Below are 25,405 nucleotides of genomic sequence, written 5' to 3' on the forward strand. Positions count from 1 at the left end.
ACAGAAGAGCTATAGAAAAGTCCCCTGTGCCCCTTGTGGCTCCATACATGTCACCTACTGCCCAATAGACTGTAAACTCCTCTCTCAAGGCCTGGGATGGGTTGACTTTTGCCTCAAGGTCACCCCTGCCTAGCACAGAAGCTGGCATTTAATAAATGCTTTAGAAATGTGTTGGCTTGAATTCATCTGAATTAGGGTCACAGATTTGGCACTGGAGGGGACCTTGTAGACCTATGAATCCAACCTTCTCATTTGCAGATGAAGAAACTGAGGCCCCAAAGGGTAGATCACCTTCCCCAAGGTTACAAAGGCAAGCAGAGCTGGGACTGGGTCAAGGTCACAGAGCTGGTGAGTTGACAGAGCTCAGATTAAGAACCCAGGTCCTGGGGCTCCCAATCCAAGGCTCTTTCTGTGTGGCCTCTCTGAATTCCCCAGGCCTGCAGCAGCCCGTCCCTGGCCTGGGGATGACTCCGTCCTTGGCTGTCCCTTCTCTCTGTGCTGGGTCTGGAGCCTGCAGCCTACTTGTGAGACCCAGGGAAGATGACCCAGCATTAGGACACCAGGCCTAAAGGCCTGCTGCCATACCTAAGACGTGATGGGGCAGCCAGGCTGAGCCACGGAGGGGCCTGGAGCCTCCAGAGCCTGAGCAGGATGACGGCGGGAAATCGAACACGTGCAGTGTGCACAGAATTCCCCCTTTGCTCAGTGGGCCCCATGCTCAGCTTCTCGTGCCGTCACTGACAGATATTTCCCAGGCATCTCCAGCCAGAATTTGTCCCTCAAGCCTACATGCACAGATCCACAGCTCAGAGAGTTCTGGCCCTCTGAATGAAGTCGGATTGAGACCACCACCCACGTGGCCTCAGGCAACCAAGGTCCCCTCTCTGGGCCTCAGTTTCCTCATCTGTAGAAGGAGGGGGTGGAACTAGGGAGCCATCTGGTTCTAAACCCAGGATCTTTTCTGGAAGGGGCCACATCTGATCCATTGTTCTGCCTTCACACAGACCCATTCCAATACCACCCCAGGACAGCTGTCCCCAAACAGAATGAGCCATCATAGCAAGTAATGAGCTCTCCGTGTCTAGAAGTCCCCAAGCACTAGACGACCCCTACAGAGGGAGCTAAAGAAGGGTTACTTCTACCATCCTAGAAATGGGACTTAGCCAGCACTGAAGGTCCTTCCCCCAAATTATTTTGTCTTTATTTTGCATATATTTCTTTGTCTACTTGTAGTTACCTACCAGGACCTACCCACAACAAGCCCCTTGCAGGCAGGGACTGTCCCACTTTTGTCTTTATATCTTCTGCACGTGGAACAGTGCCTGGTACACAGTAGGTGCTTAATAAGTGTTGATGAATAGATTCCAGCACTGAGAATTTGAGAGTAGAATGGGGCCTATCAGGCAAATAGCAGGCAGGAAGCACCCACAAAAACACTTATTAAGCACCTCCTGTATGCTGGAGAGACAAACCAACCACTCTCTCACCCCCATTTTACAGAAGGTGAAACTGAAGCCCAGAGCTGGGAAGGGGTTTGGGCAAAGTCACACAGCTAGCAAAAGTCAGAGAGCAGCTCTTCTGATGTCAAACTCCATCAAACACACACACAAACATGTGTGCACATGTACCTAAAATGCACATGTGTGCACACGTGCGCATACATGTACATATCGTGGTGTGTATGTGCACATGCATGCACACAGTGCGTATCTTCCTCACAATCCAACAGGTAGAAGCATGTATTATTATCTCCATTTTGCCGAGGACCAAAGACGTGGAGTGATTTGCCTAGAGTCATACAGCCAGCCAGCGCAGAGGCTTCTACGGGCCTCACTTTCTGCCCTGGAGGAATGCATTCCCACCAGGCCAGCCACACAGCAAATGCCAAAGCCTTTGCCTCTCAGAGGCCTCAGTTTCTTCCTCTGGTGAATGGCTGTGCTGATAGTCCTATTTCCCATGTCCTGGGGCTCTCAGCAGGAAAGCAAACACTTTGATCCTTGGCACACCCCTGGGAAGCACACAGCTGGTGGACTATGTTCCCCTCTGCCTTAGCTCTGTTAATAATGCACTGGATGACTTTGGTCAAGTAGCCTCTTCCCCTCTTGGAGCCTCAGTTTCCCTATCTGTGGAATGGCCTTTAGCCTGGATGTTGTGATTCTGTGAGATCTAAGGACACAGAGAGGCAAGTGGGAGAGGGCATGAGGAAGCCTCTCCCCCCTAGCCAAGTCTGAAGGAATTCAGGGACCTGGGCAGGGGGTTACAGAGGGGAGCAGTCCCACAAACAGAACCTGCTGGGGAAAGCAGGTCACTCCAAAGGGGCGAATGCTCAGCCCACCCAAGGTCCTCACGGCCTCGGAGACCCTCCTGCGGCTTCCCCCAGTGCTTACACAGTAAGTGCTTAATAAATGTTTGCCTAGTATTGACTGGCCAGAGACAGGTACGTGCCACCTCCTACGGGGGGGGGGAGAGAGAGAAAGAGAGAGAGAGAGAGAGAGAGAGAGAGAGAGAGAGAGAGAGAGAGAGAGAGAGAGAGAGAGAGAGACAGAGACAGAGAGAGACAGAGAGACAGAGAGACAAAGAGAGAGAGAGAGAGAAGAGAGAGAGAGAGAGAGAGAGAGAGAGAGAGAGAGAGAGAGAGGCAGAGATATAGAGAAAGACAGAGATGGGATGGGGAGACAAAGAAAAGGACAGAGACAGAAAAAGACAGACAGAGAAGTCAGGGTCAAGCAGTAGATGGAGGCAGAGCCAGGAGACAGGGGAAGGAGAGTGGAAGGAATTCTGGGTCTGGAGTAGAGGGATTTGAGTTCAAATCCCAGCACTGCTACTTCCTACCTATGACTCTGGCCAAGTTCCTTCTTCGGTCCTCCGTTTCCCCATTTGTAAGATGAAGGAGCTGCCTTGGATGATTTGTGATATCTCCTTCGGCTCCAGACAAACCCTCAGAATTTCGGAGAAAGGTAAAAGCTAAGGGCCCCAGAAACAGACAAAGACAGAAAGCAAAATGACTTCTGTAACTGGTCATGTGGAAATCTAAGCCAATCCCCGAGCTCCCATGGGCAGGGTTCAGGTAACAACACAACTTCCTATGGATGGACCCCTTTTAATGTCAACCTAATCTCCCTTGCCCTGAGATCATTGAGAGAGATCACTGACCCCATTAGAATTCTCCAGAAAAAACAGAGACCCAGCATTACACAGAGCGATTCCAAAATAGAACAGAAGGTAGTGAGCTCTCTGTCCATAAGGCAAAGGCACAGACACAGACACAGAGACACAGGAGGAGGTGGAGAGAGGGAAGGAGACAGAGACAGGGACAGAGACAGAGCCAAACGCACGTAGGTGAGAGAGGCCGGCAGATAGAGAAGAAAGAGGGAGAGGGAAGGAGGGCCAGAGCAGGGCTCCAATGGTCTAGGTCCCTGCAGGCAGAGAAGGAGGCACGTTCTTGTTGGAGTCTTTCCTCCTGACGCTCAGAGCCCCCCGCCAGCCCAAACCGGCTCCCATGGCAGAGAGCTCCAGCTCGGATTGTCCTGGAAAAGCTTTCCTGGAATGTATAGGCTTAACGAGCCAATTCAGTAATTAATGGGGATGAAAGGGGGAGGGAGGGCTCGTTCCATTACAGATGTAATAATTGCAAGAGCCATTAGGAGGGGGGCAGGGGCTTTTGATCTCTGAGTTAGTGCTCGGAACATTTTCCAAGCCTGAGGTCTCAGGAAATCATAGAACCTGAAGTGTCAAAGCTGAGAAGACTCTCAGAACCTAGAACAGAGTGTCAGAGCTGGGAGGGGCCTGAGAAAAGGGGACGTCAGGGCTGAGAAGGACCCTATAGAATAGACTTGTTGAGCTGAGCAGGTCTTAAGTGACCACCTTGCCTAATCTTAGTTCAAACCCTCAGAAAAAACAGTAAGCACAGAACATGCTGAGAATTAGTGACTCAGATCCAGGTCTCTGGACTTTCAGGCCTAAGCCCTGCCCACTGCACCACACTGCCGAAATCCCCTCTATTTCCACAGAAGCCTCTGAGTTTTTTCTTCCTCTTGCTTTGATGGGGAAGGTACACCAGTCCAGCAGTCTGATTTCTCAGGAGAGAAAAGATAGATAGATATATACACGCATACATACAGACTTATATACATAGATAGGTGATAGACAGGTATACATAGACACACATAATATACACATATATATACACACACACACACACACATACATGTATTTTTTAAAAAGAAAGAAAACAAAACCCAAAACAAAAGTAGAAAACTGAGGAGGCCCATGATCTGGCCTCATCCTCTGGGGTGTGCCCAGCTCTCTGCCTTCTCCCTCTCTGATGGGCACGTGCAGAGGTCATCCATCAATGGATGAGAAGACGGGCCCAGGATGGACAGGAGGGCTCTTTCTGGGACTTCACAGGAGACTGCTTTCCTCTGTCTTTGACTTTTCTTCCAGTACTTGAACAAGTGTTTGAACTCAAGTGCCCAGAGGCAGGTCAGTGCTTCTGCCCAAAGTCCTCAGGCAGAGGGAGGGGGTGGGGCGCTCCCCATCAGGTGGGACAGCTAAGGGAGGTAGAGGGAGATAACTCAGTAACTCCAGGGAGAGCCTGGCCTCAGCCAGAACTAGAGAACGGCCTCTCCACGTTGCACAGACACGGGAAGCTTGGCCAGCACTGGGTAAATCCTGTCCCAAGTCCAAAGCCCAATTTGATACTCCTGACCCAAATGTCCTGGGCCCCTCAGAGGCCCATGTTCTCCTCCAGGCACTCCTGCTTTAAGAGTCAGAAGGAGCCTCAGGAGAGGGTGGCAGGGCTGAGAAAGCCAGGGTTGAGATCACTTGGTCTCTGGGAACATCCCCAAAGCCTCTCCGGAGATGCCAGGCTGCTAATCATGGCAGTCTCTCTGCCCAGGACCTCCCTGTCCACAGGACCAGAGCTTGGTTCCAGGCCCCAGCTGCTGTGGTCACTTTGGGATTGCCCCCCAGCCCTCAGCCCCGCATGCCCCCCCTAAGACCAACTAAGTTGGTCAGTCCTTCAGTCACCAAGCATTAAGTGCTTCCTATGAGCCCAGCACTGTATTAAACTTTGGAAGTCTCCTATTAGATAAGCCACTGACCTGGAAATCAGCAAATGAGAAAATGTTAGATGTGGGAGGGACCTTAAAGTTTATTCAATCCGATCCCCTTATTTTAGAAAGGGAAAAACTGAGGTCCAGAGAAAAAGAGTCTTGGACTATGGTCACCCATTCATTCACTCAACACAGTTAAGTATCTACTGGATACATAGCCCTGGGCTGAGCACTAAGAGAAAGGCAGTACAGATCAGACTCAGGCTCAGTCTCTGGTAGCTCAATTTAGGGAGAGGATATAATGTCATTACAGGTAACTGATAGAATAGAATAGGATAGAATATGACATCCTAAATATAGGAGAGAGGTGCAAATTCAGGTGTCTGCGCTTAGTGGAGAAGGGTCTCTACTGGCGGTTGGGGGTGGGGGATAGGACTGTAAATCAGGAAGAGGTAACATTTGAGCTGGGCTTTAGAGGATGGGTGGGACTCACCAAGTCCTACCCAAGGGGATGGGAGGACATTCTAGGCTATAGGGAACAGTGTAAGCAAAGGTGAGGAGGCAGGAGAGTACAAGGTATATTGGGAAAACAACAGAAAGAACCAGCCATGAGTGGTTGTGTTTGCAGAGTTAGCAGATTTAGGCCCGGCATCAGGAAAAACTTCCTAACAATTAGAGAGATATCCCAAAATGGAATGGTCAGCTTCGGTAGATAAGGAGTTCCCCATTGCTAGAGGTCTTCCAATGAAGCCTGCATGACCACTTGTCAGGGGTGATATAGAGACTCTTGGTCAGGGATAGGCTGACATCTCAGAGGTCCCTCCCCAGCTTTGAGATTCTGAGATTCTGTGGCTCAAACTCGCGATCCATTGTCAACTCTGAAGGCCAAAGTGATTTGCTGGCCTGGGCTGGGCCGGGATTGAACCCTCCTGGGACAGCAAGCAGGGTGTGCTCTGTCTCCATTCTATTATAGTCCAGTGAGAGCCAGGATGTAGCTGTCATGGACCACTCAGGTCTGTTTTCCTGCATTGTACAAGATTATGGCATATCACCCCTGGAAGGAATCTGCATAAATCCCAGGCCCATCTACCTCTACACATTCCCATCAGAGAAGAAGTCGGAGGGCGGGGCACATCCCCAAAGATGAAGTCAGATCATGGGCAGAATCCCTCTCCTTCCACACCCAGCCATGCCCTTCTCACTCTCTCCACCTTCCCCTTCATGGAGGCAGTCAGTAAATTTTAATCCTCTGTTGAGACTGTCAGTCAGTCAATAAACATGTCTTAAGCACCTACTATGTGCTCTGTGCTCAGGACCAGACCATGAGACACCAGCCGGCCTGGATCACTTGCCAGGTGTCCCAAATCCTATGCTTCTCTGATAGTCTAACCTCTAGGACCAAAAGGAAAAAGGTTTGAGAGTTAGGGATTTACAGCAGAAAGGGAGTGAGGAGTTCTGGATTTGGCCCGGGACCCTGACGTATCTGCAATGTGATATCTATTTTCTAAACCTCAGTTTCACAGGGTCCAAACTCAGAAGAGAACTCAGAGATCAGAGTCTAGCCCGATAATGTGACAGAAGAGGAAACTGAGGCTCAGAGAGATCATTTTATAGATCTCGTAGATCCCAGAGGCTGCCCAACCCAACCGTCTCGTGTAAGGAAACAGAGGCCCAGGAAGACCACACCAAAAAAAGACATTTCTGCTGAACCCAGCTACCTCCAGCCTGCAGCCATGAGGGGCTTGGCCTGGGTGACCTGGAAGAGTCTATCATTCCATGGGACTATGGGCAAGTGATGTTCCCTGTCCAGGTCTCGATTTCCCCATCTGTAAATTGAGGGGCTCTGCTTAGGGAATCTCTGAAGACTAACTCTCTCTGGTGCATTGCAGATGATTTGAGGAAGGGCATCATCGATGCCCTGGAGAGCACCCAGAGACGGGCAGCTAGGACGCAGAAAGACTTGAAAGAAGGGGGCCATGTTTATCTCAGAAGAAAAGACAGTGATGAGCTTGCAGCTGCATTTTAGACTTCACTGTCGCTTGGATGAGAGATTGACGCGTTCTCTTTGGGGGCTCCCGAGGGCAGAACCAGCAGCGATGGGTGGCCAGGGAGAGGGGACAGTTACCAAGAGGCCAATTCATGCTTGATTTTAGGGGAAGTGGCCTACCAATCAGAGCAGTCCCAATTGCCTTGAAGGTTCCTGAGTTCTCCCTCACTGCAGGGTTTTTAGCAGAGGCAAGGCCCGCTAGTCACGGGCAGCATTGAGTGGACTGGTCCAGATGGTTGTGAGCAGTTGGGGAAGGGTGAGGTTTGGCCTGGGTCTTGAAGGACGGCCAAGCTAATGGACTGATGGAAGGAAGAGAGAAGGAGGGGACTCCCGTCCAGACAAGCACCCTCGTTTCACGGGCAGCCTCTCCAGCGTGTTTGTAAAGACAAAAAGGAGGCCTCACAAACAACAGAAACCCCACAACAGTCTATGGTGGCCTCGGGCCCTGGGATGTGCGAACGATAAATGTCACTTGGACAAATATTTGGAGCTGTTTACAAAGGGGTCTATTAAATCCTTTGGAAAGTCAGGGCCTGGCCGAGAGTCTGATTTCCACAAGGCAGCCCCAGCATAAACAGCAGAAAGAAGGATGGGCAGCCTGACCGCTCTGACATCTGGGAGCCCGGGATGGATGGGGGAGGGAGGGAACTGGCAGGGGGCCAGGCCGAGCGGCTGGCCCAGGGGGCCGTAGCAGCTCTGAGCTGGTCCTCACTGGCATCGGAGGATGCAGCCCCTAAGGGTCCTCTGGACCATGGCCCCATGCCTTTCACCCCTAAGAGAACTGCCCCCCTGGAACCCAAGACAGGACAAGGGGGAGGAGGGCCCCTGGCAACCATGTGGGCCTCAGAGTGGACAGCACATAGGGGGCCCTCATCTGCCCCTGGTCAGATTGGGGGGTGGGGAGGGACACAGGGACTGGCAAGTGGACAGGAGGAAGAAGGCACAGAGTCACAGGAGCGGGACTGAGGGGGCACCCAGCGCTACATTCTGGGTACGAATCTCAGCTCTGATCTCCTTGAAGCTGAACCATCTCAAGTGATGGGAAGCTCACTACCTCACCACTTTGGGATAGCTCACAGGACTGGAAAGTTCTTCCTTATTTTGAGCCTAAATCTGACTCTTCCTAACTCTCTCCTCATATTGGCCAGCTCCCCTCCCCCACACCCCAAACTACGTGCACCTGGGTGCACACATGTGCACACACATGCACACACACACAGACCCTTTTGGTTTTGTCCTTTAAAGCCAAAAACAAGTCCCGTCTCTCCTTCCTTCATATGACAGGCCTCCATGTCCTCCATCACAGCCAACAAGCTCCCTCTGAACCTCCTTCTCCCCAGTCTAAACATCCCCAATTCCTTCAACTCATCTCCACGTGACAAGCTTTCTTTTCATCTTGTTCTAGGGGTAAGAGGGAGCCACTGAAGAGTCTAGAGCAAGGAGGTGGCAGAGTCGGGCCTGGGCCTTTAAAAAATGATTTGGGCAGCTGTGTGGAGGATGCCTCGGAGAAAGGAGAAGCTGAAAGGAGAGTGAAGAGTGGGAGAGGACGGCAGGAGCCCAGACAGAGAGGGTGAGGCCTGGACTGGGGTGGGGGCTGTGTGGACAGAGAGAAGGGGAGAAAGAACAAGACCTGGTGACTGGCTGGCTGTGGGGGAGGGACTAAGACAGACCCTACTAGAGACGAAGATGAGGGAGGGGTCCCCCCGAGGTGGCCAGAATAGTAACACTTCTGCCGAGGCTTCTGGCCTTCTGGGCCCTTTGCTGGGAGCTGGGAGAGGAGATGCCATGGCCCCCACAGTCATGGGCTTGTAGCATTCGAGGTCTGTAGTCAGAGGGTTCAAAGGCAAGCCAACTCTACAGAGCAAGAAACCGAGGCCCAGGCATATGAAGTGATTTGCCCAAGGTCATAGAGGTGGACTTACCCTGTGCCTCTGTCTCCTCTTTACAGACGAGCGAACGAAGGTCCAGTGAGGGCTAAGTGACTCGTCCACAGTCACACAACTGGTGACTCCCTCTCTCATTCAGCCAGATGCCAGTTCATAAAGAGGCACTTACTAAGTGTTGGAGCTGAGGCACCGACCCAGGTATATTCTCTGCCTCTGTCTGGTCCAGCCTGCTGGATGTCACCATGGCCATTAGCAGAAAGAAGGATGGCAGCAGACAGATCAGGGGAAGAGGAAGGATCCGAAGTTAGGAAACAGGGCTGGGGCCTGGTTCAGCTATTATCTCACGGGTGCTCTAACTGATTCACATCCACGGGCCTCAGTTTCCCCAACTCTAAAACCCGAGGGTTCTCTTACTTTGGACATCGAGGCTTCTGTGAACCTGCAGGAGGTCATTCCCCGTCTAGAGAGGTTGGCACTTCTCCACGGAGACACAACACTAGAACTGATGTCAGCACCCAGCCTGGGGGTTTGGTTTTGTTTAGGGAACAGCAAAAATGGCTTGTGCTCAGCCTCACCATCAGTGTGAAGAAGAGCGACCATGGGCCGTTGACTGCCATCCACATTCCCTTTGCTCTCATCCAAATCCACTCCAAGCCGTCAGGCCCCAGTGAGCCCAGCCACCCCCTCTGAGCACTGTGCTCCTCCCCAGGGCCCTACACATGGTTCTCGTTTGCTGCATTTAGCAGTTTTCATTTATCCTGCACGATGCTAACAGAATGACCTGCAAACAGAAGCTCTCGCCGGGTGCACTGGAAGAAACTCAGGCTCCTCCGAGAGCAAAGGAAAAGGAAGCAGGGAGCAGGGGGCAGTTATCCCTAGATTTCAGGGAGCGGCCCTTGTAGCTGGCTGCAGAAGGTTCTCTGGGTCAGAGGGCGGCCGTGGCTGATTCCAGCCAATGGCAAACCTGTGGCATTGGAGGTGATGGCCCAGGGAAGCTGGTTACCTCCCAGGAGAGGTCAGAGTGGCTGAGGAGGTTCAGGGAAGGTGGGAGTCGGGCCATTTGTCCCAGGAGGAGAGAAGGCATTTGGTAGCTACATTCATTCGATTGACAAACATTCATTCACCATTTCGTGTGTGCAGATCCCTGTGCAGGGGAGAGGCAATGTTTAGATACCAGCTCTTGCCTTTGCACTGAGCTATCCCGGGAGAGGGAGAAGAACCCAACAGGAATGAGTGTGATACACAAGCATTGAATCAGAAAGGAGGAAAATCAGAGCTCGGTGAAGTCCAAGGGGGCAGGCTGCTCCTGCCTCCAGAGGAGGTGTGAGGTTGCCTGGGAGGAGCTGGGCTTTAACAGATGATACAGGATGAGGATGACAGAGGAAGCATGCAGAGTTACAGAACAGTAGCCTGAAGGAGACTTACTTTGGAAACTGTCAAGCATACTATAAAGAAAAATGATCTAGTATTCTTAATGTTGCATTTAGAAAAATGCCCATCAGAGAGCCCTGAGTCTGTCCTTCAGGCTAGAGGCACTGGGGAACCATCAGAGATTCTGGAGCAAAGGAGTGACATGGCCAGAATCACATTTTAAGATATTCTGTGTGGAGCACAGACTGGAGAAGGGAGAAGCCAAAGGCACAGAGGGCAGTTAGCGGGCTATTACAAAGGCCCAGGTGAGGTGGCATGAAGGCCTGGGAAGGCCCTCAACATGGCATGCTGGAAAGAAAGCTGGGTTTGGAATCAAGGGACCTGTATTTGAACCCTGCTCTGCCGGCCACTGCCTGCGTAGCTTGGATCAGTCATTTCCTTTCTCTGGGTCTCATTTTTCCCATCTGTAAAATGAGAGGCACAGACTCCCAAACCCCTGTTATTCCAGGCTCCTCAATCAGGGAGAGAAAGGGGTAGATGGGAGGGATGCTCAGGAGGTAGGAAGGACCAGACTTTGGAACTGACTAGAGATAAGAGGTCGGGGGAAGGGTGAGAAGTAGGGAGCTGAGGAGGGCTCAAGGTTTTCCCAGAAGTGATGATTTTTCTTAGCTATATTAGCTGCCCTGAGGTGGGGAGGGTTTGGGTCCTGAATCTTCAGAAGGTAGGTCCCCCTGACCCCCCAGAAAAAGGCCCAGACCCCTGAAGCTGGGCCTGCCACACACTTGTACGGTTCTTGATGCCTTCTGCCAGAAGCCATGGGCCGAAGCTGGGCTCTGGGAGCGCCCCTGCCCAAGCCTCCATCCCCACTGGATGAGGACAGCCCCAGGTCTTTGCAGAACCCTATTACAGAAGAGAAAAGCAAACCCCCCTTCAGAAAAAGCCAACCTCCGTGCTGTGCCTCTGTCCTCACTGGCACTGGACACCATCCATCTCGTTAACTCTCTTTAAGGCATCATTTCCCCTCCAAGCTGCTGGCCTCAAGCCCCGAGCCGAGCCTCAGTCGGGGGCAATGGGGAGAAAAAGGCTGCTCGAGGTAATCCGGCAGCCCCCCCAGAGCCCCGATGAATGGCCCGGCCGATGCTTGGCTGGGAGGGGGCTGGCTTCCAAAGGCTCCAGAGCAGCCGCTGACCAAACAAGATGCCCCCCCTACAACCTTCATTAAGGCTGCACTGGGGGGGCCGGTAATCCCATCAATAGAGACAGCCAAGCTGGTCCGCCCAGCTCCTGGGGCCCAGCGGGAGGAGCCGGCCAGTGAAGGCAGACTCACTGAACTGAACAGCTTCTTCTGGGGGAGTGAGGCCAAGGCACGGGGGAGGACCGGGCTGTGGGTTTAGAGCTGGTCCTCGAGCCCAGCCCCGAGTCTGAGAGGAAACTGGGTAAGACTGAGAGAGAGACACAGGCGGATCATAGAACCACAGGCCTGAAGAGAGGTCAGCAGGTCCCAGCCCCCCTTTTATAGAGGAGGAGGTTGTCTGGCCCCTCACAGGTCAGAGGAAAGGTTTTGACTTTCCCCGAGCTCCCGCAGGTTTTAAGTGGCAAGGCCTGGATTTGAATCCAGGGCCCTTGACGGCAATTCCCATCGACTTTCCACCAAACACAGACTGTCAAAACCAGAGGGACCTTGGAGACCATCGGGTCTAATCTCCTTCTTTTAAGGATGAGGAAAACTAAGACCCAGAGACATCAAGTGACTTTTCCAAAGTCACTTAGGCAATGAGTAGCATGGTCAGTATTTGAACCCAGGACCTCTAACTTCAAGTCCAGAGTTCTTCCCACCACCTTCTCTCTGGGCTGTTGTTCTACCTGCAAATAGGTCATGTGAGATCAGAGAACCACAGAGGCAGAGGTCACCACAAAAGCACCTAAATTCAAACCCAGCCATACCACTTGTTGGCAGGTGACCCAGACCAAATCTCTCCTCTAGACCTCAATCCCCTTCTCTTCCAATGAGCTGGCTTCTGTAATCTGGGATTAGGATGGTCCTCTGAGCCTGCTTGAATAAGACTTCTTGAATAAGACAATAGCTCCCATTCTCATACTGCCTTAAGACTCACAAAACACTTACCCCATGAGCATCCTATAAAGTAGGTAGTAAAAGTATCTTTATCTCCATTTTACAGATGGGAAAACTGAGGTCCAAAGAGGGAAAATGCTTAAATAGCAGAGTTTAGAATTAAAGGGGTAGAATGCTGCAGTGGGTAAGATACTAGATTGAAAATTCTGGGACCTAGATTCAAATCCCGTTTCTGCTACTTACTAACTGTGTGAACTTGGGTAAGTCACTTAACCTCAGTTTCTATAAAATGAGGGGGTTAGACTGAACTAGAGGTTTGTCATGGTCCCCTCTGGCAGTCTGGCAAAGCCCACCTACCACTTCTTAGAATTATGCTTTTAAATCACAAAATAAAATACATAGGAGAGCAGGAAACCAAGCCCATCGAAATATCATTATCAAAAATACATTTATTCCTTCCACATCGTGGGAGTTAGGGGCTTGGTGCCCGCGTGATCTGGAAAATCTGCATGAAATTTTTTGGTTCTCTCTTCATACCAGAGAAGAAGTCTGAATTTTTCTTTTTCTTTTATGGAGGGTTTACAGTGTCTTATTGTAAAATTTGGGTTGATATTATACAATACTATTCTACAATATATTTTATGCATTTCTGAGTTTCTAAACTCTTTCTGTGTTCTTCCACAAAACTCCCCAAAAAATTCCCATTTAATTTCTTATGCCAACCCGCAATATATTGAAATCACAATGGGGAAAGTTGTGACGTAGAAGGGAAGACTGCATTGCTGTTTCCCGGGGCCTCAGGGAAAGAAGCCTCTGAGGTCCCTTCTGATCTTGGACTGGCCTCTCTCTGCTATACTGCCTTGCCTCCCAAAGTCACGACCTCTAAGTTGCCTTCTGAGTCTAAGACCCTCTGGGGTGGGGGAGGAAAGGGGAAATAGCAAGGTAAGTCATTCAGGGCTTCAGGCAATCCTCTTGTTTTCTGGTGGATCTCTGGAGTCTCAAAGCCTGAAGATCAGGAAGAAGCTGGTTAGTCAAACGTGAAGAGGGCAGAACCCCAGTCCCCAGCTGCCTGTGCATCAGATGGGAGGGCAGAGAGAAAAAGCTGTGTAGGGAATAGTATTTAGAACCAAGCTTGGCAAGAAGAATGTAAGCAGCTCCACAGGCTGGCAAGCATGACTATCCCTTCACCCGCCTGGGGGAAGAGGACTTGAGGAGCCCAGAGGAGCGAGGCTGTGCTTCCTTCTTTGTAAAAACATGGGGGAAGAAAAGATATATATAAAAACATGTGGGGCTTGGTTTTCACCGAGACCCATTTTACAGAAGAGAAAATTGAGATCCAGAGAAGGAAAGGTGCTTGGCAAACGGAGCCAAAAGCTGGGCAGTAATAATAATAGCCAACATTTCTTTCTATGGCCATTTTAGGTTTGCACACAACAATAGGCAGCTGGGTGGTGCTGTGGATAGACCTCCTGGCCTGGAGTCAGGAAGACTCATCTCCCTGAGTTCAAATCTGCCCTCATTTACTAGCTGTGTGACCCTGGGCAAGTCACTTCACCCTGTTTGCCTCAGTTTCCTCATCTGTAAAATGAGCTGGAGAAGGAAATAGCAAACCACTCTGGTATCTCTGCTGAGAAAACCCCAAATGGGGTCATGAAGAGTGGGACACAATTAATTGACTAAACACAAGTCACAACAACCCCAGGCAGAAGGTGCTACTATCTAGCTATATAGGTATATCTATTATCTGTATAGATAATATAGATTCTCTCCACTTTACAGATGAGGAAATTGAAGATGGTGGTGGTTAGGCGACTTGCCCAGGGTCACAATAGTTGCAGGGTTTAGAACCCAGATCTTCCTGACTTCCTTCTCCACTATGTCACCTAGCTGCCCTGAAGCAGGGGATTAGAGTCAGAGGACCTGGGTTCAAATCCTGCTTTGGACACTTAGTATACATGTGATGTTATGGCAGTCACTTAACCTTCATAGGCCTACGTATTCTCCCTGTAAAATGAAGATCTTGATCTAGGTGATGTTTGAGGTCCCTTCCAATCAATCAATAAGCAAGCAATTATTACACACCTACTGTGCACCAGGAGATGTGCAAGTTGCTGGGGAGCCAGCCTATAGGTCTCTGATGAGGACAAGGGGGTGGGGCTGGCTCGAGCCCTGAGCTGGGAGCCAGTCCAGGGGGAACTCTGTCCCCAACAGCCCTCCCTGGCGAAGGCACTAGGCTGGCCTTTCCATCGTGCTACCAAGAGCCATCACCATATACCCAACCACTGAGGGGACCACAGCCATCCTCTGTGGATAACAGAGAGGGGATGAAAACAACTCAGAACATGTCAGGGGCTTAATTGCTAAAATGAAGACTGAATGGGTTACTAACCAGATGTGAGTCAGTCAACAAGCATTTCTTAAGCATTTCCTGTGTGCCCTGGCGCTGTGCCAAGCACTGAGAGCACAAAGACAAACCCCCCAAGGTCTCTGACCTCAGGGAGCTTTCATTCTACTAAGGGAGAAAACGTGTATACATACAAGTACATATGCTGAGTGAAGTGAGCAGAACCAAGAGGACTTTGTACACAATAACAGCCACGTTATACAATGACTAATATTGTTCAACTGAACCCTTCTCAGCGTTATGAGGATCTAAGACACTTTCAGAGGCCTTGGGATGGAAAATGCTGTCCACATCCAAAGAAAGAATTATGGAAGTCAAATCACTATCACTTATTTTTACCTTCTGTTGAGTTTTGTTTCCTCTTTCTGATGGTTCCTCCTACTGGTTTTAATTTTTACTTACAACTTCACTAATGTGAAAATATGTTTAATGGGTATGTAAATGTAAAAAAGCCTATATCAGATTGTGCGCCGTCTTGGGGAGGGTGGAGGGGAGGAAGGGGGAGAAAAATTTTCAACTCAAAAGCATATGGAAGTGATTGTTAATAAATCAAAATCAAAATAAAATTTTTTTAAAAATACATACAAGTACATAGAATATAGAGTAGTTATGAGAAGGTTCCAGTCAGGGGGACCAGGAAAATGGAAAGAATAAATGAATGAAATAAAAAGGATTTCCTACGTGCTTACTTAAGTGCTAGGGATACTGCCTAGAGACTGCTGAGTCCTCCCATCCTCATTTCACAGAGGAGGAAACTGAGGCACAGAGAGAATGAGACTTGCTCATGGTCACACAGGTAGTAGCAGAATTGGAATTCAGACCTGGGTCCTCTGACATTCTGATTACTGTGAGTTCATTCCCAAGCCCACAATGTGCTTGTGTTTGAGCACCACTCGCTGGGACAGAATGTGAGAGGGTGGGAAAGCACGAAGTGGGATGAGGGCCACCTCTGGGAAAAGCCCAGCTCCAAGTCCAGGCAGAGGGGGCCCTCTTGTACCAGTGCCTGCGTTCGTGGATTTAGGGCAGGACAATGAGCCAGAGTTTCCGTTCTCCCCCTCCCCTCCCCTCCACCCCACTGGGTTACACTTCACTCCCTCCACTCAACAGATCACCTCACAGGCTCCAGGGACTCGCAGCCAGGGAGGAGCTGAGTTTCTTTCAGAGGCCACCTCATAGGCTATCTCACCAGACTGCCAAGGGTCCCAAGGACCAGAGCAAGAGTCCCAGCCTCTGAAAACATCAGAGCCAGGAGGACCTCGGAGTGTGGAACAGAATGTCAGGACTGGGACAGAGCTGATGCAGAACAGACAACCTCAGAGCTGGGAGGAACTTTAGAATAGGGAACAAAATGTAGGAATCGGGAGGGTCCCCAGACAGACACCAATTAAACCGACCCCCCTAGTTTCATTGATGTGGAATGATGATGGAAAATGCCTTTTCCGAAGTCAAACTAGAGACCCATTGCATCATAAAATGGAAGATTATTGAGTTCAACCCTCTGAGTTTATATAGAAGGAAACTGGGTCCCAAAGAAGGGATGCTAGGGCTTCTGACTCCAAATCTGTGAAATATATAGACTGAAAGAAGTCTCCTTTCCTCATGACCAAGTCTCCCAGAGTGCATTTTATCTGAACTAGAGGAGGACTACGTGAGCATTAAGCATGACCCTTTCTTTTCCAGGGGAGGGAAGTATGGCCCAGAAAAGGAATGTCACAGGCTGCAGGTCATAGTGTGGCGTCAGGCAGCTCCACGAAACCCCCGAAACAGCAGGGGACATTCATCTAACTCTCCAAGCCCCAGAAATGCAGGGGAGGGTTTTTCACCTGCAGCCCTCTCCACACACACACACACCTGGTGAGCCAGCCAGACGGAACAGAGCTGAGTGGGGCTCAGATCCAAAGGGACAGTGACCCACTCCAATCACACCTTGACTTCCTTGATGCCCTGACCCAAATGACTGCTGGGGCCTCAAACCACAGTAGGCACCAGGCCCCTTCATTTTCTCTAATCCACATTTCTACATGCACTCCTTTATTTGATTCTCACAGAAGGCCTGCACGGTAAGTCAGGTGGGTCTCATAACCACCAGCTGATGGGTGAACTGGGAAACAGGGCAGTTCTTGGGCCAGAGACTTGCCCAGAGGCACCAAGCTTTCTACTAGCAGAGGTGAGACCTCAAAGAATCATAAAAACGTAAGAAACCACCAATTTACTGTAATACACCGATCATTTTACTGAGAAGGGTTAAGTCTATCAATATTAGTGATCGCGTAACGTGGCTGTTACTGTGTACAACTTTCTCCTGGTTCTACTCACTTCACTCCACATCAGACCATAACACACTGATCATTTTATCAGAAGAAACAGGCTCTAAATTGGGAGGCACTTGGCCACCACAAAGTAGTAGTTGAGATAGAACTAGAAGCTAGGTATTGTGCTTGTAGATGAGTCACATCACAACAACGTATTAAGCACCACTGTGTGTCAGGAATGAGAGATACATAGACAAAACTAAAACAGTTCTTGCCCTCAAAGAACTTCCACTCATTTAGGAAGACAATATGTATTTATAACTATACAAGCAGGGGTAGGGGGTCTCTTTCATTTTTGTCTGTGTGCCCCTTGTGTCCAGGGCAGCACCTTGCACATAGTAGGAGAAGATGGATGGATGGATGGATGGATGGATGGATGGATGGATGGATCCCAGCACCCTTGGAAACAAGGCCTCTCTCAGAGCTTCTGGACCTCCTTTATCTGCTCACCAGTCCCAGACAAATGCAGGAATCCAACAAGAAGCCTAATTTCTCAGTAAATATTCCCTAAGAGGTCAAAATAGTGTGTCCTCTTTGGGTCTTGAAGGAGAGAAAAGGAAGTTGGGGCAAGGTATGTCAGCAGTGGAAAAGAAGTGGGGGATGGGGAGAGAGAAAAGCAGGAAGAAAGGGAGGAAGAAAGGAAGAAGATGAAAAACAAAAGTCACCTCTTGTGAGTTTGTTTTGGAAGCTGAGCCCCGAACAGCACAGCCCACAGGCAGAGGAGAATCTCTGGGCTGGAGCCCATGGGACAAAGCTGCAAGGAGTGAGCGGCCAGTCCTGCCTCAGGCTAAGGAGCAGGGTCATTCTCTGCTCTCCAGGAGGGAAAAATGTTGCCTTTCCCCCTGCAAAACCAAGAACCAGAGCCCTTTTTAAAGAAGCTATTTTAAGACGGGTTTTTACCACCCCCCAAAAATATTTTGCAATAACAGTAACGCAGAGAGCAAAGTAAAAATAAAGTATCTGATGCACTTAGCAGATATTTTGGGACAATAATGCATCACAGATGTGCACATCAAACCATGCGCACACACGGGGCTGCGGGCACGAGCGTTAGCACACACACCCGAGCGCGCGCACGCACATACACACACACACACACACACACACACACACACACACACACATACACGAAAGGTTTTGCATTCCTGGCTCTGTCAAGATGCTTTGCTGGCTGGCCAGCCACACACCCACCCAGGGCCAGTAATTGCTTCTTCCTGATTTAGCTTCACATCAGCCTCTGAGGATGGAGGGCAGATTTCAGCACCTCTCTCCAGAAACGATAACAGGACAAATTGGCCCAGGCGGATCCTTTCACAGGTGGTGAAGGCTTCAAAGATTAGGGAGCCGAAAGCTTTTCTGGCTCAGGGTGCCTGCCCCTCCCTGCTCCTGCAGCCTAGCCAGGGACCCAGGGGCTAGAAAGGGCCATTTGGTAGGCTAGGGGAGGGGTGACCCGGGGTCTGCCACTAATGCCATCTGTGCCCTCCATAACTTCACTTTCCCTCTCCCAGTCTCAGTTTTCTCCTCTGTCAAATAAGGGCCCTCTCAGCTCTTACATTGCCTATCCTATATACTAAGGGCCCCAATCTCTGACCTCCCTTGTTGTCTGTTCTAAAGGCTGCCCCAGCTCTGACATTTCCCATTCTCTGTTCTAAGGAACCCCCATCTCTAACCTTCCCTGTTCTCTGATCTAAGGGTCCTCCCAGCTCTGATCTTCCCCATTCTCTGTTCTAAGGGATCCCCATCTCTGACCTTACCTGTTCTCTGTTCTAAGGAACCCCCATCTCTAACCTTCCCTGTTCTCTGATCTAAGGGCCCTCCCAGCTCTGACCTTCCCAGTTCTCTGTTCTAAGGGATCCCCATCTCTGACCTTCCCAGTTCTCTGTTCTAAGGGATCCCCATCTCTGACCTTCCCAGTTCTCTGTCCTAAGGGATCCCCATCTCTGACCTTCCCTGTTCTCTGTTCTAAGGGCCTTCCCAGATCTGACCTTCATACCCATATACAACTGAATCTGCTTTCAAGGAGCCCACTTAAAGCCTGGAGCCATTTCATGGAAGAATTCTCACTGTTCCGGGGCCTCTAGAATAATCCTTACCCCTTCTATGACGGGGGACATTGATCTCTCCTAGACAAGGAGCCCCAAACAGGCCAAGACTTCTCACTGGAAAACCTCCCTGCCCGCACCAGGTGGCCTCCACGCCAGAAAAAGGTAGAGAGCTAACCGTGTGAGATAGAATCAAATGCCCATCCCAGGGTCAGAGGATTCAGAGCTAGGCAGGTCCTTGGAGACCACCATATCCATCACCTCTAAACCAGCTGAAGCCCAGAGAGGGAAGGAAACTGTCCTAAGGTCACACAGTTCCTGAGCAACAGAACTGCCACATGAACCCACATCCTTTAACTCTCAACCCATTTCCACAATATTGAAAACAACCATCAGAGCCAAGGATGCCTGAACTGAGCAAACCTGGAGAAGGCAAAATATTTTCCACCTAAGAAGCATGCCAGAGTCACAGCCAGCCCAGAATCGGCCTGGGGTGACCCAGCTCCTCTAGCCTGACACGGCCCTGGCCCACAGGCTCCAGCTGGGGGGCAGCGGGTCATGTAGCACAAAGTCGCCTTTCATTTAGCCTAGCAAAGTAATCTGTCCTTTTTGCTTCCCCAGGGAAAATGCTGCATTTTTCTCTGGGATAACAAAAGCCTGAGCTCCCCCAGGAGGGATCACTTTCCTCCCTTGTTTCCCTGGTTAAAAGCTTGTAACCTCCCTGGCGGATCAGGGCCTTGCCCCAGATTCAGCAGACTTTCTGTGTTATCATTACCAGGCCAGGCTGTATTGAGGGGCAGGGGCCCTGCTCAGCCTGTGAGGGCCTATGCCCTGTACCCAGCTCTGCAGGGGCTGCTCCCAGGGCAAAGGTGGGGCTGAAGGGCTCCCTTCCCCAGCCAATTGAACTCTGTTCACTGGAGAAGCAAGGTAGTGGAAAAAGGAACACCATGTTACCCACTTAGGGCTACGGGGATTTTAAATGGGCGTCTTAGGACATGCTGTGCTGTTGGCCTCACCTTCCCTTAGCTGGGTTCAGAAATCAAAAGTGGGTTCCTGAGCTCATACATTTTTCCACTGTTCTCTCAGAATCATTAACCTAGAAATGCTATTTGCTATCTTCTCCTTTAGCCACCATGGTAAAGGCTACTCCAGGACAACTGGGGGCACCCAGCTAGGCAATAAGAGCAGCCCACAGACAGCTAATGCGCCCTGGAGCCCCATCCAGCACCCCCAGCCTCGGCCTGGGCTCACATGCCCAAGCAGCCCCTGCCGCTGACCTGCCCAGCTCCTAGGATTTACGTACTCAGACCAACACTCCTGGCTCCCTCATTTCCAGGGCTCAAAATAAACATTCTCTCAGCTTAGGGAACCCAGGCGACCAAACCCAGAAGCCAATTATTCTCTCCCCTCCCCCAAGATGCTGAGACCCCAGGCCAAGCTGTCCTCTGTATGCAGGTAGCCTACGAGCAACAGTACCAGCTTCTGTCCCCCTCCAAAGTCACTCCTATCGCGTCCTCGGTCCTCCGCCTCCAGCTGCCTCCGAGGCTGGCCAGGCTCTCCACGCCCAGGACAGCTTGCTGCCCTGTCTTCTCCTGGAGGACAGGGAACTTCACCTGGTCCTCAGCATGGACAAAAGAAAAGCTAAACACTCAAGTGCCCGGCCGCGATCCTACCTGGGAGAAGTTGAGACCATTGAGTGGGTGACACTGCTCTTCAACCCTCTCCACGGCTCCCGTCCGCTTCTTCATGCGCTCAGCCTCCTGCGCCAGGTAGAGGTCCAGCACGGGAACACCTCGAGAGCGCACGTCGGTCTCGGTGAGGGAGTTCACCATGAGCATCACCCAGACTGGACGCTTTCGTTCCCAATTACCGGCGATGGCATTGAACAGGTAGTCGGCGTACAAGCCTTTGCCCCTCTGGTCGGGCGTCATCCAGGTGGGCATCATGAGCTTCACGTAGTCCAAGTGGCGCTTGAGACGCCTGTAGAGCTCCCGGGGCAGCACGTCCTGGAGGTTCTCACCGTGAGGCAACAGCTGGCAGCTGGCCAGGGCTGAAATGGTGTAGGGGTCGGTGAGGTCGAGCTCAAAATAGACTCGGGCGCTGGCCTCAAACGCTGCCTTCGAATTGTCCGGGATGAAGTCCCAGACGCGTGTGTAGGGAACATGGATGGTGCCAAACAGGTAGGCAGGAGGGTCCCGATGAATGGTCCAGAGAAATGAGTTCAGGTCTCCCTGCTACCCAGGCCAGGAGAAAGAGAACAGAGGAGACCAGGTGATCAGAATAATGACAGGAGCAGTGGACAAGTCTCTAACACCCAACTAAGCAACAAGCATTTATTAAGTGCCTTCTGTATGCCAGACACTGTGCCAAGCACTGGAGACACAACTCAGAAAGGAAATGGCCCTGCCCTTGAAAAATCATTCCATTAGCTCATCTGAACCCCATCACGGAGCTCTGAGGGGCACATCTTAGGATCCTTGTTTTACTGGTTAATGTCCATTTCCCACTGCCCATCACAACATTCAATTAGTCAATTAGCATTTATTAAGCACCTACTGTGTTCTACACACAAGACTAATAAATGGAGATGCAAAGAAAGAAAACATTCCCTACTCTTCAGGAGTACACAGTACGTGTGTCATTATCCCCATTTTACAGATGGAGGAACTGTGGCTTTGAGAGAGACTCAGCCTATGTCACATGGCTAGAGCTCAGGAGGGTGGCCCATGCGAAGAAGTCACAGATGCCCCCTGTGAGAGCAGGCAGGTCTTTAGCTTTGGTCTCTATGGCTCTAAGAACTTACTAGCAAACTTGGGCAAGTCCTTTCCAAATCTGTGAAGTAAGAGGAGGGGACTAGATGATCTCTAAGAAGAAGATACCTAGTCTATATGCAGGGGCTGAGATAACTTCAAAATGAAGCCCCTGCTTATTGAGGCTCAATTTATGGGTTGGGAAGAGAGAAGGAGGAGGAAAGAAGGAGGTGGCTGATGACCTCAGGTAAAGGTTAGACCAGACACCAGGGAGGGCTCTTCTAGCTCCAAGGCTCTGAGATTCTAGGAAGATCAGCAGCTACTGGGGGACATGAAAATGCTCAGCAAATGAAAAGGGTACAAGCATTGATAAAGCACCTACTGTGTGCTAAGCACTGTGCTACGTGCTGAGGATGCAGAGATGAAAACAAACCATTCCCCGCCCTCAAGCAGCTGCCATTCCAGCAACATAGCCAACCACCAGCATAAATGAGAATACTCAGGATATTTCTTCAATACTTTCACGTCTGCAAAGTTCTCTCCTCAAAACTAGCTATCAAAGTAAGGGATGCAAGAATCATTATCTCCATTTAATAGATGAGGAAACTGAGGCACTAAAAGAGGAAGTGACTTTTTCAACTTATATTCTCTACCCCTCCCCCCCAAAAAAAAGATTTCTCTTGTTCCCAAGACCCAAGTCAATTTCTACTGTAAACTCTCTGGGCCTCAGTTTCCCTTTCTGAAAAACGGGCCTCTGAGGTCCCTCCTAACTGATCCTATAATGTCTGCCTTCATATTCTGGATCACGTCTCTCAGGGTTTTTCCAGGGATGGTGTGGGTGGGGAGAGAAAGAGAGAATATATTTTTTCTAGGATGGGTTTAGGGCTTAGAGCTCTTTGGTTTTTGTTTTTGTTTTTTTCCATGAAAGGAGCAGGGATCCATTAGCTGGGGATCCCACGTCTGCTACCAGCACCACACAGACGTAGAGCAAACCCTTTCTCCTGTAGAGCCTTCACCCGCCTACAGACGCCCCCCAAGCCCAGCCCTCCCCCATAAGGTTTCTCCCGGTTCTAAAACCCTGCTCTCATAGTGAAAGGGAGGGCGGGAAGACAGAGTGATCCATCTTGTATCTTGGGCCCATGGACTTTTGTGGGAGTTGGTGAGGGGGGTGGGGGGGTGGAGATGACAATATTTCATTTCCAGGGTGCTCCAGTTACAAAGCATCTTGCATATATATCAAGGTTCTCATCTGATCCCCAGAACAGCCTTGTGAGTTATGCCCATTTTACAGCTGAGGAAGATGAGGCTCAGAATAACCAAGAGACTTGCCCATGGCCACACAGAGTTGGCAGGAACCCAGGTTTGGTGTTCTTTCCACCCTCCCAGACTGGAATCCTCTCCAAACCTTTTTAGAGGCTCCTCCCCAACACAGGATCATATATTAGGGCTGAAAGGAATCTTGGACGCCTTCTAGTCCACCCCCAACTTACAGAGAACAAAACAGGCCCAGTAAAAGTAAATGATTTCCTTAGGGTCATAAAGCTAATAAATCTCTGAAGCAAGATTCGAATCCAGATCTTTCTGACTCTAGGTCCCAAGTACTATTCACTAAGCCCTTCAAACAGTCATTTGAAAAAGCCAAGCCTGGGTCTGGCCCAGGACAATACCTCCACAGAGAGCTGGGAGGAAGGGACCTCAGAATGGTCTGCTAGAAAGCAATGCCCTAGTGTGACTTAGCCACCTTCCCCAGCTCTGAGGCTCTTCCCTTTGGAAGTCTGTCTTCCCCACCCCAATCCCACTCAAGGAAAAGACCAACAGAAGGAGTGTCCATCCCTCCCCTAGCTGAAGAAAAGGGCAGGAGCCAGGGCAGGAGCCAGGCCCAGGGCCAGGAAAGGAAGGTAGGTGGATGGGGGGAGGAGGAAAAGAAGAAAACTTTGCTTCTGGTTGGCACAGAAGGGAAATGACTGCGGAAGTGGAGAGGAGGAAAACAGAGGGAAGGTCAGGGTTCTGTCCTACGGGAAGTTTTTGGGAAGGAAGAACAGAAAGGAGAAAGCCGGGCCCCACCCCCAAGCTGTTATGGAGAGGGAACCTAGAGCCTGGGTATGCGGGCAACAGAAGAGAGGAAGGGTACTAGGGGAGAGGAGAGCCAGGCCCAGGTCAGAGAAGGTCTAGACTGCAAATGGAATTTGCCAGGAGAGGAGAATATGTGTATGTGGGGAATAGGATTGGAGAAAAGGGGTCAGTCCAGAAACCAGGCTGAGGAGGAAATTGAACCCTCACAGCCCCAGGCCCCACAGAGCCAGGCTGGGGTAGGCTTTAGGGTGGGATTTGTGTTTCACTCGGGAAGGGAAGTTGGGGGTGGAGGGGGAGACTGGAGGAAGGGAAGACATCCCTATGTTAGTGCTAGCCCAGGCTAAGAGAAAAGTTGGGATGGGGTCAAAGAGATTGGAGCGTTGGAGGAAGAGGAACCACCCCTATGCTGTTGGCCCAGTCTAGGAGAGACGTTGGGGGAGTCAGAGGCAGCAGGGATGGAGGAAAGAGAGACATCCCTGTGCTGCTGGCCCAGGCTATGAGAAAAGTTGGGAGGAGGCTGAAGGGGGTGGGAGGAAAGCTCCCCAGTGGGCCCTCACTCAAGCTGTCCACCCTGAAGGAGCACAAATCGGGGCAGGGAGCTAGAGCTGGGGGGAATAGGAAGGGACCCCGCTGGCCCGGCGGCTGCGAGGGCAGGGCGCCTCACCGATCCAGGCGGCCGGCACTGTCCTCCGGCGTCCAGCGGCTCCCCGGACCCGGAGCAGGCTCCGCGCAGCAGCAGCAGCAGCAGCAGGGCTAAGGCGAGCGCCAGCCCCAGCCCGAGTCCCGCCAAGCTCCCGGGCATCCTGCCGCTCTCCGTCCCCTTATCGGTCAGTCTGTCCCGGGAAGGGCCGGAGCGCACGGGGCAAGGCGCGGAGCGAGGACACGGAGTTGGGGCACAGAGCGGACGCGAAGTGGAGTAGAGAGGGGCACGGCGCCCCTCTCGGAATTCAGCCCAGCCCGGAGCCCCTCAGCCGGCCCAGGGATGCTCCGGGCTCCGGGGAGGGGCGCCTGGGTCCCTGCCCCTCTGTCCCTCAGCCCGGCCGGTCTCGGGCTCAGTGTTTCCTGCCTGCCTCACTCCTTCGGGGAGAGTTTGCGGGCTAGGGGCCGGGCGGGCTGGCGGGCGGCACGGAACAAGTGCGGGGCGGGGGCGGGGCGGGGCGGCCCGGGGCTGGGGGCGGGGGCGCCGGGGTCCCGGCCGAGCGGCCGTCAGTCCGGCCCCCGGGCCGGGCCGCCCGGACGCCCCCTCCCCAACTTCAGGGGCCCGGCCGCTCCGCCATGCTGCTGCCGCTCGCCGGGGCCGGCGCCGGGGCTGCGGGCAGGCTCCGGGGCTCCCTCGGCTCAGTTCGCTGGGGCAGGCGGGAGGACAGACGACCCAGGCGGATCGAAGTTGGT

At 51.4% G+C, this 25,405-nt stretch overlaps 1 protein-coding gene across 2 annotated transcripts in view; it reads right to left on the reverse strand.

Moving 5' to 3' along the window:
- The window catches only part of TRABD2B (TraB domain containing 2B), a 245,585-nt gene extending 220,431 nt beyond the window's left edge, over positions 1-25,154 (reverse strand). For both annotated transcript variants that reach the window (XM_020987700.2, XM_020987699.2), the window contains exons 1-2: positions 24,678-25,154; positions 20,864-21,424 (exon numbers count right to left, since the gene is read on the reverse strand). In XM_020987700.2, coding sequence (XP_020843359.1) covers positions 20,864-21,424; positions 24,678-24,815 — 699 coding nt within the window. In that variant the 5' untranslated portion in view covers positions 24,816-25,154. The remainder of the gene's footprint in view (positions 1-20,863; positions 21,425-24,677) is intronic.
- Positions 25,155-25,405: the final 251 nt, after the last annotated feature.

Source organism: Phascolarctos cinereus, unplaced genomic scaffold (assembly GCF_003287225.1).
Source record: "Phascolarctos cinereus isolate Bilbo 61053 unplaced genomic scaffold, phaCin_HiC Scaffold_5;HRSCAF=322, whole genome shotgun sequence".
NCBI lineage: Eukaryota > Metazoa > Chordata > Mammalia > Diprotodontia > Phascolarctidae > Phascolarctos > Phascolarctos cinereus.